Genomic DNA, 13941 nt, shown 5'->3' with positions numbered 1-13941 from the left:
TGTGCGTGTGTGAATATATACACATATATATGTATATGTATATATACATATATTATACATATGTATATACATATATACATATATATACATATATATATACATATATATATGTATATATGTATATATATTCATATATAAGTATATATAATGCATATATATATATATATATATATATATATATATATATATATATATATATATATATATATATATATATATATATATATATGTGTGTGTGTGTGTATATATATATGCATATAATATGTATATATATGTATACATATGTATAGATATATGTATATTTACATATACATACATATATAGACATATATATATATATATATATATATATATATATATATATATATATATATAAATATATATATATATATATATATATATATATATATATATATATATATATATATATATATATAATTTGATAACTTAAAGAAAATAGCAGACAACTTAAGAGATAAGAAATCAGTGGTCTTTATAAAAAAAAGAAAAAAAAAACGAAGGAAAATAGAATTTGAGTCTACACCTCCATAAGCATCAACATCTATGAAGAGTGTTAATTCCATATGACTTAAATGCTAAACTAGTTAGTTTAGTCTCAGAAAAACAGGATTGAGGAAGATCTAGTTTCTCAATATTCTACTTACTCTGTTATGGTCAGCTATATCAAAACGTAATTATGCAAAATCCCCTTTAATTAATTCATCATAGAAATTAGTAAAATAATAATAGGTAAGAAAATGATACCCAGCAAACACACACACACACACACACACACACACACACATATATATATATATATATATATATATATATATATATATATATATATATATATATATATATATATATATATGTATAGGGGTCCTGATGAAGGGCAAAGAACTCTTTCCTCGGCGTATTCTTTTGACTAGTTCCTCTCCTCCTCCCGTTGTGCTTCTTGGTCGAATTTCTTTTGAAGAACATCTTGAAGGCATTTCATGACGACAGAACCCAATAGAACTATTGGTCCCTTTGCAACTGAAATATCCTTTTTGTATCTTTTAAAAGCTGTTACTTGTGATGGATGACACGAACACTGCCGACAGACAGATGATGATGAGGCTGAAACAAAATGACGACCGAAGCTGGAGCCCGAAGTTCAAATCCGGGGCGCCGTAAACCAAAAATCGCCAATCCCAAACCCGTTCCTTCGTCGGTCCTAGATGATTATTTTTCTTATAAGAGCGTGATAACAGGAAGACGTCCAATTGGAGTGTGTCTCCTTAGAACTTCTTCCTTTTAGAGGGGAAAAAAATTTACTTTAGATTGAAGAATTTTTACTTTCTATGATCCTTCAGTATTCTCTACTTCTGTGCAGTTTCTGCCTTATTCTGCACTATCTTTATTTTTGGATCTTCAACATTATAGACTTTACTTTCTCATTTCAAATCCGCACAATCGTAAAGTGATCAACAAATAATTACTAGTTCTCCTTTTTGGATTCTTTATTTCTTTTCTCTCGTTCTCCTTCCTGTCTCCCTCTTCTTCCTATGTTTTCTGTCCGAACCCTTTCAAATAAATCCATTATTAGTCTTGAAGATTCTTGTTTAGCTTTTCATAACTGCCTTCCTGATTCCACTTGTCGTTGATTCCTTTTTGTATTTTGGTTTTCTTCCAAAGTCGTAGACTCAATAATTCTCTTAACTTTCACCAAAGCATTTTCTGCATCACCCAAATCTTTATTCCTTTTTAATGGCCTCAGAGCCAAGTCAGTGATGAAATCTTGGAAATTTGGATTGATCATTAAAACAATTAAAACAATCTTTTTACCTTTCCTAGCATTCCTGCTCAAGACGAATGCCAATTTGAAGCCGATTTTAGAATGCACCGGTATTCCATATTCCTCCTAACAGGGAGACTAAGAATCTTTTGAAGCTCTGACAGGAAAGTATTCAACTTTCCTATTGCTGACAGAAGACAAATTGAAGTCGAACAACGTGTTGGGAGAATTTTGAAGACTATTTTGGATTTGGAGCCTGTTAGGAATTTCCAAAAGGAAGACGTCCAATTGGAGTGCCTCTCATTAGAAGTCCTTCCTTTTTTAGAGAGAAAAAGGATGATTTCAGATTGAAGAATTTTAGATCTTTCTCTGGTCCTTCAATATTCTCTACTTCTGTGCAGTTTCCGCCTTATTCTATACAATCTTTATTTTTGGATATTCAACATTAGGGACTTTACTTTCTCCTTTCAAATCCAACCTACCGTAAAATGATCAACAAATAATAACTAGTTCTCCTTTTCGGATTCTTTATTTCTTCTCTCCCGTTCTCCTTCCTGTCTCCCTCTTCTTCTTGTATTTTCAGTCCGAATCCTTTCAAATAAATCAGTTGTTAGTCCTCAAGATTCTTGTTTGTCTTTTCATGAATGCCTTCATGATTCCACTTGTCGTTGATCCCTTTATGCCGAGGTTTTTTGGTTTTCTTTCAAAGTCACACTCAACAATTCTCTTAACTTTCCCCAAAACATTTTCTGAAAATCAAAATCTTATTTCCTTTTTAATAGCCTCATGGTCAGTCGGTGATAAAAGCTTGCAAATTTGCGTTGGTCAATAAAACAATCAAAACAACCTTTTTACCTTTTCTAACATTTATGCTTGAGACGAATGACAATTTGAAGGCAATTTGGGCTTGCATTCCATATTTCTCCGTTTGGAGCTCTGACAGGAAAGCATTCAACTTTACTATTGATGACGAAAGACAAATTGGAGACAAAGAAGGAGTTGGGGGGGGCTTTGAAGACTTTGAAGACTTTTTGGAGCCTTTTAGAGATTTCCAAATGGCCCTCATATTTTTTAAAAATAAGCTACATACAAGAACTCTATATTGTTGGCTTGGCGGGGCTGCCTGCTACCCGCTAGCCCAGACGGGTCTCCCCCCTTCCCGCTGTCTGGGCGAGTCTTCCCCCCCACCCCCCCAGGCTGGGCGGGCCTCCCCACCCCCCGGGCTGGGTGGGCCTCCCCCCTTCCCGCTGGCCGGGCGGGCCTCTCCCCTTTACGCTGGCCGGGCGGGGCTCCCCCCTTCCTGCTGGCAGGGTGGGGCTCCCACCCTTCCCGCTAGCAGGGCGAGGCTCCCCCTTCCCGCTGGCAGGGCGTGGCTCCCCCTTCCAGCTGGCAGGGCGTGACTCCCTCCTTCCCGCTGGCAGGGTGGAGCTCCCCCCTTCCTGCTGGCAGGGCGGCGCTCCCCCCTTACCGCTGGCAGGGCGGGGCTCCCCCTTCCCACTTGCAGGCGGGGGCTCCCCCCTTCCCGCTGACAGGGCAGGGCTCCCCCCCTCCCGCTGGCAAGGCGAGGCTCCCCCTTTCCCACTGACAGGGTGTGGCTCCCCCCTTCCCGCTGGCAGGGCGTGGCTCCCCCCTTCCCACTGGCAGGGCGTGGCTCCCCCCTTCCAGCTGGCGGGGCGTGACTCCCTCCTTCCCGCTGGCAGGGTGGAGCTCCCCCCTTCCTGCTGGCAGGGCGGGGCTCCCCCCTTCCCGCTGGCAGGGCGGGGCTCCCCCTTCCCACTTGCAGGCGGGGCTCCCCCCTTCCCGCTGACAGGGCGGGGCTCCCCCCCTCCCGCTGGCAAGGCGGGGCTCCCCCTTTCCCGCTGACAGGGTGTGGCTCCCCCGTTCTCGCTGGCAGGGCGTGGCTCCCCCCCTTCCCACTGGCAGGGTGGGGATCCCCGCTTCTCGCTGGCAGGTTGGGGCTCCCCCTTCCCACTGGAAGGGCGGGGCTCCCCCCATCCCCCTGGCAGGCCGGGGCTCCCCCCTTCGCGCTGGCAGGGCGGGGCTCAGCCCTTCCCTCTGGCAGGCAGGGGCTCCCCCCTTCTCGCTGGCAGGGCGGGGCTCCCCCATTCCCGCTTGCAGGGCGGAGCTCCCCCTTCTCGCTGGCAGGGCCGGGCTCACCCCTTCACACTGGCAGGGCGGGGCTCCCCCCTTCCTGCTGGCCGGGCGGGGTTCCCCCCTTCCAGCTGGCGAGGCGGGGTTCCCCCCTTCCAGCTGGCGGGGCGGGGCTCTCCCTTCCCGCTGGCAGGGTGTGGCTCCCTCCTTCGGGCTGGCAGGTCGGGGGCCCCCCCCTCCCCGCTGGCAGGGCGGGGCTCCCCCCTTCCTGCTGGCAGGGGGCCTCCCCCTCCACCTTGGCAGGGCGGGGCTCTCCCCTTCCCACTGTCAGGGTGGGGCTCCCCCTTCCCGTTGGAAGGGCAGGGATCCCCGTTAAAAAATCTAAAAAATACATTAATTATGTATATATATATATATATATATATATATATATATATATATATATATATATATATATATATATATATATATATATATATATATATATATATATATATATATATGTATATATATACATACATATACACAGATGTATATGCATATACATATATCTACATATCTAGTTGTCTTAAAGTTTGGAGTATTGGCAGTAGCCTACTAGACACAGATCCTGATATAGCAGGGATAAATTGACTCTCAAAGGGCATATAACAATCAATAATCTAAAAAAAAAAATCAGAATCTTGATGATGTAATTTTCAGTACAGTTTGAAGGCTCTATGAGGGTTGGTTCTTCGGGTCGTTTTCTCCGGGAGTATGGTGCTTAAACTTGACTTTTGAATCTTCTCAGGAATGGGTTCAGTGATACGAGGGACTAATTTCAGGCCATCATCTTTACAGAATCCAAATTCTTCCATATAGATTCCAACTGTGGTTTGAACTGATCCAGTTCTATAAACATCAGACACCAGCTGATCAAAGCTGTCTCGGTCGCCTTGAAACACTGTTTCTTCAGGTTGATCATTAACCACATCACTATTACTGATTACTGAAACACTTTCAACCATGTATATGTCAGGACTGTTTCAAATTCAAAAGAAAAAGCATAGAACTCATAAATACCTAGTTTGTATAGGAAAGTAGTTGATTGTTTAGATTTGAAGAGATGGCTGAGTGTCATACATAGTAGGATATGTGTTTTCATCTTCCACTGTCCACCTGTTGTTGCTTTACACATATCTTGACTAACTGTTAGTACTAATATTCATTCTCGATCTGATGGGTCCCTCGTACCACACATTAGTGTAAATACAGATTGTAGAACATAAGCAGGAATTTCTTGTTTGTCTGTGTACATTTTGTATTCCTTTAGAAATACAGATTATACTATTGAAATGTTTGCTTTTTTACATATGTTTCTTGATATATGGCAATAGTCCCTGCAAAATTTTTTGAAAGTCTAAATATGATTGACCGCCCATATAAAGCCTTAATGTAGATTTATGTGAGGCAGAGTTGAGCGTAGCTTGAAACATGGGGTTTTGGTCCCCTATGTGAAAACGGCCCCGAGTTGAGGTTTCTGGAAGGGTTACAAGATTTCAGTTTGTTTGGATAAATGGATAAATTCCAGGAATTTAGAAGGTAAGAAGAACTAATTACGTTTAATAAATCCAAAGAAATATCTTGCAATTCCAAACTATAAAAGGGCTCAGTGCGCGGGCCAATACTCACCTCAACAGAACTCTCTCAAAATTTACGTTTTGGTCCAATCATTATTATTATTATTATTATTATTATTATTATTATTATTATTATTATTATTATTATTATTATTATTATTATTATTATTACCTCCGCCAAGGAGGTCATATTTTCACCTCTGTCAATTTTTTTGTCACCAACCTAACTCAAACAGTTTCTGGCGAATTTTGATCAACGCACTACAAATACGATGTATTCAGGCCGAATCTCTCTCTCTCTCTCTCTCTCTCTCTCTCTCTCTCTCTCTCTCTCTCTGAATGTCATTTGGGCCGGTATAACTCATGTATGGTGTTTTTTTATTATTATTTTACATCGAACCATATCTGAAATTACTTTTTCTTTCATCGGTGACTTGAACGAGGCTAATGTCAAAATAATCTTATGTAGCTGCAAATGAAGGAATTGTTTAGCCGCAATACTCCAATAATTTCTACATGATTTTTCGGATTCAATATACTGTATATATATATATATATATATATATATATATATATATATATATATATATATATATATATATATATATATATATATATATATATTTATATATATATATATATATATATATATATATATATATATATATATATATATATATATATATATATATATATGTGTGTGTGTGTGTGTGTGTGTGTGTGTGTGTGTGTGTGTGTGTATGTATTCAGTATTTGCAGTAGATATTCGAAACATCAAATGGTAAAACAGAGTGAAATATGGCAACGCAATTTGTAAAATTTTAATGCTCTCACTAGCAAAAACACCCCCTTGCTGTCTTTGATTCGCTAAGGTTGGAGAGGGTTCCGCCCATTTCATAGTAGTAGTAAGAAGAGCAACACCTTGTCTGTTTTGTCATAGGAACACTAAAGACATCTGACGAAAGATTTCCCCGAGTGTCTGCGTTCTTTTGATTCTATCTGTACATGTAGCTATCCACCCATTCTAGGGGTTCTGTTCGTATGGTGTGTGGTTGTAAGGGATTTGGGGCTCATATTGTCATAGCTTTTGTTTTGGTTATGTTCATTTTTAGACCCAGCTCATTTGACTTTTGGCTGATGTCATCCAGTGGCTTCTGCATTCTTACCATTCTGACTGGCCCTTGTGCTATTACTCGTGCTCGAGGTGTGTTTTGTTCATTATCCTCAGGAATGCGGTTTCTCCTGCAGGACCCGTGTGTCTGATCATGGTGTAGGTTATTCTGTCTGCTCCTGGTGCAGTGTTTTTGCCTGTTTTGTACTCTGTTCCTCAATTGTGTATGGGGTGTCAGGGTCATCCTGTAATTGACAGGCTGTGTTGATTTCCTCCCGTCTGACCTCTGCAAATTGCTCCTGAAGCATCCTAGTTTCAGGGGAGAGGTTAGCAGAGCCTGTCCTATTTACGAATGCTGTTGCAAGCCTTTCTGCCTCTTCATGGGGATGTGGATGAATTGCCACTGGTGTCCTCTTTTTTCCATCTACTCTGTTCAGCCACTTCCATAGTTCAGAGAGAAATGTGCACTGTGACAAATTTGTGCACCATTCCATCCATTTTTCTATTCTTATTTCATGAATTCTCTGTTGGAAGTCGTTTTTAACTTTTTACAGCAGTTCTCTATTCTCTATTGTGGCTCTTCTTCTGTAGAGTTGTGTAACCCCTCAACTAGGTCTTTTTCTAGTTGATCTATGTCATCAGGAGGGTTGTAGTTCACTGCCCATTCTTCGAGGGCTAGTCGAAAAATAACCCAGTTTGCTAGGTCCTGATTCCACGTTGGCAGGGGTGGTGGTATTGGAGGTAATTGTTGCATCTCCAATTCTGTTACTGTGGCAAAGTGGTCACTGACCAAGGTTGAGTGCACTCGCCATCCAGTTAGGTATCTGATTGTAGTTGTGGCAAACGTCAGATCTAGCCTGACTCCTCTTATGTGTGTAGGGTACCCTTGTTGAGTAGGGAGACTCCTTCAAATTCCTCTAGAGCAAAAGCTATATGCTCTCCTGACGGGATCCTTGCTGATGGAGATGATAATAGAGGATGATGTGCTTTAAAATCCCCACATATAATTGTTGGTGAAACTGCTGTGTGTGCAAAAAGCTGTGCCAGCTGTAGTTCTCCTGGTTCTTCTCTATTTATTTTCCTATAGTTACTGTAGATGTCTATGTTTTGGTTCAACAAAGTTATTCTTACTGCTAGCGTCTTTATATTGTTGCCACAGGCAATTAGATTGTGTATCCTTGCTGTTGGTATTGAAGTCTTAACCAGTGCAGCCAGACCTTTGTCAGTGCCTATGCGTGGGGTGGTGTAGGCATTGTATCTTGCAATTCTAAATTTTGCTCCTGATGTTAGCCATGTTTCTTGCAACAGGATGACATCTATATCCTCAGTTTTGCAGACTGCAATTAGGGAGGGCATTTTAGCTCTCACTCCGTCTATGCTCCAATTGAGGATCCTCATTCCGAAATGTAAGTTGAGGAGAACTGTATAGGGTCCCTGGGTGTGAAGTTGATTGTCTTAACCTCTGTTAATAGATTGGTGAATGAAGTGAGAGGGATAATGGAGATGGGTTCTAAGGACGTGGATGTGGAAGGTGTGGGGGAGAGTGGGGATGATGTGGTAGGTTAGGGTGTCGGGTTATGAAGGGTTAAGGTTGGGGTTGTTGTCTCCTGGATAGAGTTAGATGGGGAAGAGGACTTGGAAGCCTTAGAGAGAAAACTTTTCATAAGCTCTTCAATGTTGGCCTCGATAGCGCCTGCGTTGATTTTCCATGTCACCACTTGAGTGACGAGGTCTGTATATTTTTCTCTTAGGATCATTGTTATGATGAATAAGGTCCTTGGTAAAGATTTGGGAGCCTGTGCGGTGGAGGTGGGAGCTCTTGAGGAAGACCGAGATCTTGAGATTCCTCTTCTGGTTGCCTCGAGCCCTTCAGGGGTATAAAACCTTCTTCTAGGTTGAGGCCTTGGAGCTGTTCTGCCTCTGGGATCCTCTCTCCTTTCCTTTGGCAGGGCTGCTATGACCCTGGCAACCCTTTCAGGGCATCCCCATGCCATGGCAGTGTGTGGTTTTTTGCAATTTGGGCCTTTTGGTGTGGTAGAGATGCCCTCCTTGTGCTTATCTATGCATTCCTGAGTGGGAGGCATCTGGCTACATACAGCACATATCTCGTGCCTTGCTTGGTATTGTTCTTTGTGGTGCCCAAATTTTTGGAATTTGTAGCACTGAGAGGCCCTGGGTAGTATTTTTTGACCCAGAAACTTCCAAAGATTCCCAGGTCCACCTTTTGCAGATGGGGCCCTATGAAGGTCAGTCGTCCTGCCTTGTTCTTCCTTCTTTCAGCAGCCGTTATGTTGTTCAAGTCAGACAGATGACTTTCCAACATCTCCATTGGATATCCAAATACGACTGCTTTCTTAACTCTTTCCTCTTCTTTCAGCTCTTTTCACCTTTTCACCGAATACCTAAGGTGGTTCTTAGCATGCTGAGTGCCCTGGCATCCTTAGTAATATCGTCCATTGGCCATATTTGTTTGGCTTGGCCTGGATTTTCAAGTTCTTGTTCTTCAGTTTGAAAGCCGCTATGGCTCTGAATGCTTCAGATAAATTGTTGGAGATCACTCTGAAGTGAGTGAGCTTTCCGGAGTTCTGGCCTTCTGATGTTGAGGACGTCCGGCTAGCCTCGGTTGAGGATGAGGGGAGTTCTCCTTCCTTGGCGGTTGTCCTTTTCTCCTGTTTCTTCTTTATATTGGTTACCTTGGTCCACTCCTGGTTGTCTTCGTCATCCTCTTGCGCCCTTTTCCCGGTAGGTTGTTCCGTTCCTTGTTCGGTTCCGGCAACCATCAGTTCAAGTTCCATCTCCTATTCCACAGTCATCATTACGGTTCCAATTCCGAAGAGGGGGTGGTGAGGACAGACAGTGTGTCTGGTTGGGTTGTCCAACCCTGTGAGCCCTAGGGTCCTAGACAAAGTTATAGTTTAAGTAGAAAGACTAGTTATAGCACCTGAAAAAGATTGATTATATTGGGAGGCCATATCTAGCCTATTCGTAGCTCTGTACTAACCTGCACAAATTGCAGCTGGGGAGCCTCTTTACTGCTCTCCGAGCACTAAGTTGGCCCAGCAGCCAATTCCTGCAGACAGGGATATGTAGGTAATCAAAACACTTGACACAATCTATTATTTTATTAAATCTGTTTGTGAGATTTTACTCCTGACTTATTTATGCCAGGTGAAAAAATAAACCTTTACCCTTACACTTGGCTTATAGGCGCCAAGCCTACCAGCCCTATGCCACTTGCCACAGATGGCGAGAGTGGGAGATTGAGACTCTTAAGTCCTGCTTCAACTAGAGTTTTCAGACCACAACGGCTACCAGATTTTCCACCGGAGAGTCTGTTAGTGGTAGGAGAAGGTCTATCCAGTCTAAGTAATCTTCTTATATTTTTGGCTGAAGATTAGCCGATTTTTTTTTTTTTTTTTTTTTTTTTGGTGGGGGGTAAGAGCCATCTGCAGTAGCAGCAGGCGGCACTGAAGGTGCCCTTCAGCAGCCTACTCAGTAGGGGCAGCAGCAATGGCGGCCCCTACAGGCAGGAGTCTTGTAGACAGCAGTGGCAGCAGGTAGCCTCTGACAGGCAGGGGCAGTGCAGGAGCAGCACCACCAGACAGGCAGGCCCTCAGGAACAGCAGCAGGCAGGCGGCAGGTCTCAGGAGCAGCAGCCAGGCAGGAAGGTCCTCTCACTGTGGGATCAGTGAGAGAACTGCATAGCTGAACCAAAATGTTTTCTTAATTACCAATGAAATTCCCTTTTCTTCTTCCTCCATGTAATGAGCCAAGTTTATTAAAAATTTGTTTTTCTCTATTTCTTCATCAAATTCTCTTCTCTTTGTTTGTTCTTCCATACTTGTGATGCTTTATTTTTTAGTTCCTTGTGTATATTCTCCCAAAGCATTTGTAACTCTACTCTTTGTGACTTCTTCACAAAGTGGATCACGCTTTATTATTATCATGCTAAAAGTTCCAGCTATTCCCGCTAAGAATATTAAATTTTCAGCCATTATTTTTCTTGTTATAAACTTTGTGCTCAAAATTCTCATAAGAGATCCGTTTGGTGCTGCAATGCTTGGTCTTTCTATGTCATGGTTTCATCAAGCTTCTGAATTATCTTACTTTGTTCTACCATAATTCTAGTAACAAAATATGTAATTATTGCTAAAAAGTGGTAATTATACACCGTAACACTTGTATATAGTAATTCTTTATGAGTTGCAGGTTATCTCCAATTAATTGACTTTCATGTTTTACTGTTGTTCAACCATATGATTGTGAGCTTGCTATTATAGATGTATAGGTACGATCCGTTGCAACCTGCAGGAAGTTTTTACCATAAATTACCTTGCACACAGATATTAGCTTGCATATTTTTATTTCCTAACTTCATTAGCCTGTCTAATATATCGGGAAACTTTTGGTAGCGATTCTAATTTCCTAATTTCTATCCTACTGCTTTTGAATGCTCTGTTAGTTTTTTTTTTTTCTGTAGCTAAACAAATGTTCTCTTGTATCATATTCCTCTGTATAAATTACAAAACATATAATTTCCATTCCAATTTTTAGAATTTTGTATCAAGTTTCTCATATTCAACCTTGTTTCCATTACTATACCAGCTTTCCTAGTGTTAAGTTTTGCTTTACAGTTCGCAAACCTCAATTCTTTCATTTATACTATCTGATGTAATGATGTGAAAAAGAATCACCTTTTATACTCAATCATTTTCTCTACTAACCATATGTCAGTTTAAGTTGCTATCAACCCCCGAAAAAGTGTAGTTGGAACTTGTTCAAACACCTCTTTAATAATCTTTTACATACTTACCTCTAACTCTTTCATTTATTTTTCCTTTAAAGCACCTAATGTGTCAACATTTTCAAATAATGTAAGCACCATTATGTTTCACGAACCATTCGCACTTGCACTTGCCATATCAGTTCCCTTATTCTGTTACACTGACTTCTGACGATTAATACTAAAGTAGATCTATTAATTTCTTCCATAATTCGGTCTCTACTTATAGTTTGCACTACATTATATATGTTATTACGGGTGTATTTTATATCTTTTATTATTTGGGAATACGAATCATCATTACAACACATGGTTCTTGGTTTCTTATTGCTCACTCCGCAAAATAAGTTTGCGGGCACTATATCTCTTTATAGATAGGTGCAAAGTTTCTAAGCTTATTCTTATTATTGTTATTAAGTTTATATTATCACCTGTGCCTTAAATAAATTAATATCATAATGAGGTTCTCGATCTTTACTTTTATTCCCTTCTACCTTGAAATTAGATAGGATAACACCTTGCTATCATCAGTTTTGGCAACCTATTGTGGTAATCAGTTTGGACTTCTTAAACTCTTCTTTTATATGCATTGACCTACCTATAAATGCAGCCTGATCCCTGCTAGGATTTTTCAGCGTACCTAAACTTATTTCTACATTCTTTAGTTGTCCTAATTCTGTGCATAAAAATAAATGTTCGGTAGTGTCTTCTTCCTCTTTGCATAAGTCACACAAATTATCATCATATTTTCCCTGAAATTTGCTGTTAAGTTGAGCATATTTAATCTTGCTTTCATCACAAGGGATGCCTTATCCAGATTCATTTCTCTGATATAAGGCAGTGGGCCATTTCCTTTAATAAATCTTAATTTTTTCATTATTTTCTTTTTTTCTTCAATAGTTTCTTCTACTTTTTTTTCATAATTCTTTTCTTGATTTCCCTTTTCAGAGTCCTTTTCCCCCAATTTCTTATTTCTTCAACTTCCATCCCATATTTACTGTAGATTTCTTCTACGCTCTTGCTCCAGCACTTTCCATACGGGTTCTTCAACTGATGCTCAATTATCCCTCTTACTAATCTTTTTTTCCTCGGAGTTTATGATATTATGGAAGAGCGTTAATTTCTTATATTCTATTCTGCAAGACACCGGCCATATTCCTGTTTCTGCAAGTATGCCCCAGATCAGATCAGATTCACGTTGAGGATTCGCCTTTGCAACGGCGCCTCTATGTCTTTTAGTTTTGTGTGTTCCTTATTTTCACTAGTTTTTCTCTTTTCGTCCACATTTGTTGTAGTACACTTTTCTTATTTTTAATATTTTATTCACAAAAAGGGAATTTTCCTACTGTTTGTGCACTATCTTCTTCGTATGGTTGCTGGAACTCAATTGCTTTTATTCTTATATCACTAAACTGTGGACCATATAACATGAAGTGGTTAGCATTTTCTTCTACATCACAGAATACACAGTTTATATTTCCATCTTGGTGTCTGTTTTTTATATTCAAGCCCAATGTGTTAGTCCTTGCTCTGAATAATAAAGTTGACGAAAATGTGTTATATAGTGCCTCCTCCTTGATTTCACTTTTCCAGTTTTTATACAGAATTAAGCCCTCCTTACATTCCATTTCACTCTTCCATTTACTTGTGTCCCATTCTCTTGTTCTCTTCTTTATGTCCTCTTTCGTACATGACTTCTTTCATCGCGATCCCACATTCTTCAGCATACTTCTTCACATGCATCCACTACTCCCTCTCTTTTTCTTCCATATCATTGACTATTGCTGTTAGTATGAGCTTCTCTCCCATATAAATGCTATTGAGGTACCTCAGCTTTCCATCCATTACCCTTGTTTCCATAGCAGATGCTCCTACATCGCCTCTCAAGGCTACAATGGCTGTATTCTTTACACCCCATAATATCCTTCTATACACCCCATTCTTAGCTCTCTGCAGCAACTTAATACATCAATGTGGAAGAAGAAGCTCTGACAGTCACAGTCTGCTGCAGTCCCAGTGTTTTCCAATATGGCAGCCAACGGAGAAGGCGATTGGGAATTAGTTGTCAGAAGTAACAAAAAGGGAAAAAATCAAACAATAGTTAATGGTAAACTCAGCCGGGATGAGAAGAGAGAATTTTTTCAGAAGGCTCCAAAGGCAACATTTAATGGTATGTAAATTTTAAACTATCAGAAAAATTGAATGAAATCTGGAGCTGTCATTTCAATTGAGGATGCCCTATTCCTACTCTTCGTTAGATCGAGTTTCAATTTAAGTGTACCTCACAACCTTGAAGGTTTATATTTTGCAGACTACATAAATCAGACGCGATATTTTGATATTTTCATCTTATTAAATACGCAATCAATTTAATTTTACTGCTGGTTATCTTGTTAGCTTTTCCTGTCTTTCAGTAGACCTCTTAATGGTTCGTTATATTTATATAGTAAAAATGAGAGGTCCCTTATAGAAAACCGGGTTTATGACCGAGGAAACCCAAAGATTAGGGTAAATGGGTATATGGAATTACCGGCAGGCTACACTAGACTGAATGGTC

At 40.4% G+C, this 13941-nt stretch overlaps 2 protein-coding genes across 2 annotated transcripts in view; one reads left to right on the top strand and one right to left on the bottom strand.

The window, feature by feature from the left end:
* Positions 1-7468: 7468 nt before the first annotated feature.
* Positions 7469-7999, bottom strand: LOC137639600 (uncharacterized). Its single transcript, XM_068371861.1, has one exon. The coding sequence runs from the start codon at positions 7997-7999 to the stop codon at positions 7469-7471; it is 531 nt and encodes a 176-aa protein (XP_068227962.1).
* A 5358-nt stretch (positions 8000-13357) lies between these two features.
* The window catches only part of Tmem214 (Transmembrane protein 214), a 377130-nt gene continuing 376546 nt past the window's right edge, over positions 13358-13941 (top strand). The window contains 1 exon segment of the mRNA XM_068372549.1: positions 13358-13554. Coding sequence (XP_068228650.1) covers positions 13413-13554 — 142 coding nt within the window. The 5' untranslated portion in view covers positions 13358-13412.

This window comes from Palaemon carinicauda, chromosome 4 (genome assembly GCF_036898095.1).
Source record: "Palaemon carinicauda isolate YSFRI2023 chromosome 4, ASM3689809v2, whole genome shotgun sequence".
Taxonomy (NCBI): domain Eukaryota; kingdom Metazoa; phylum Arthropoda; class Malacostraca; order Decapoda; family Palaemonidae; genus Palaemon; species Palaemon carinicauda.
Note: the sequence above shows the minus strand (reverse complement) of the source record. Positions and strands in the feature narration are given on the sequence as shown.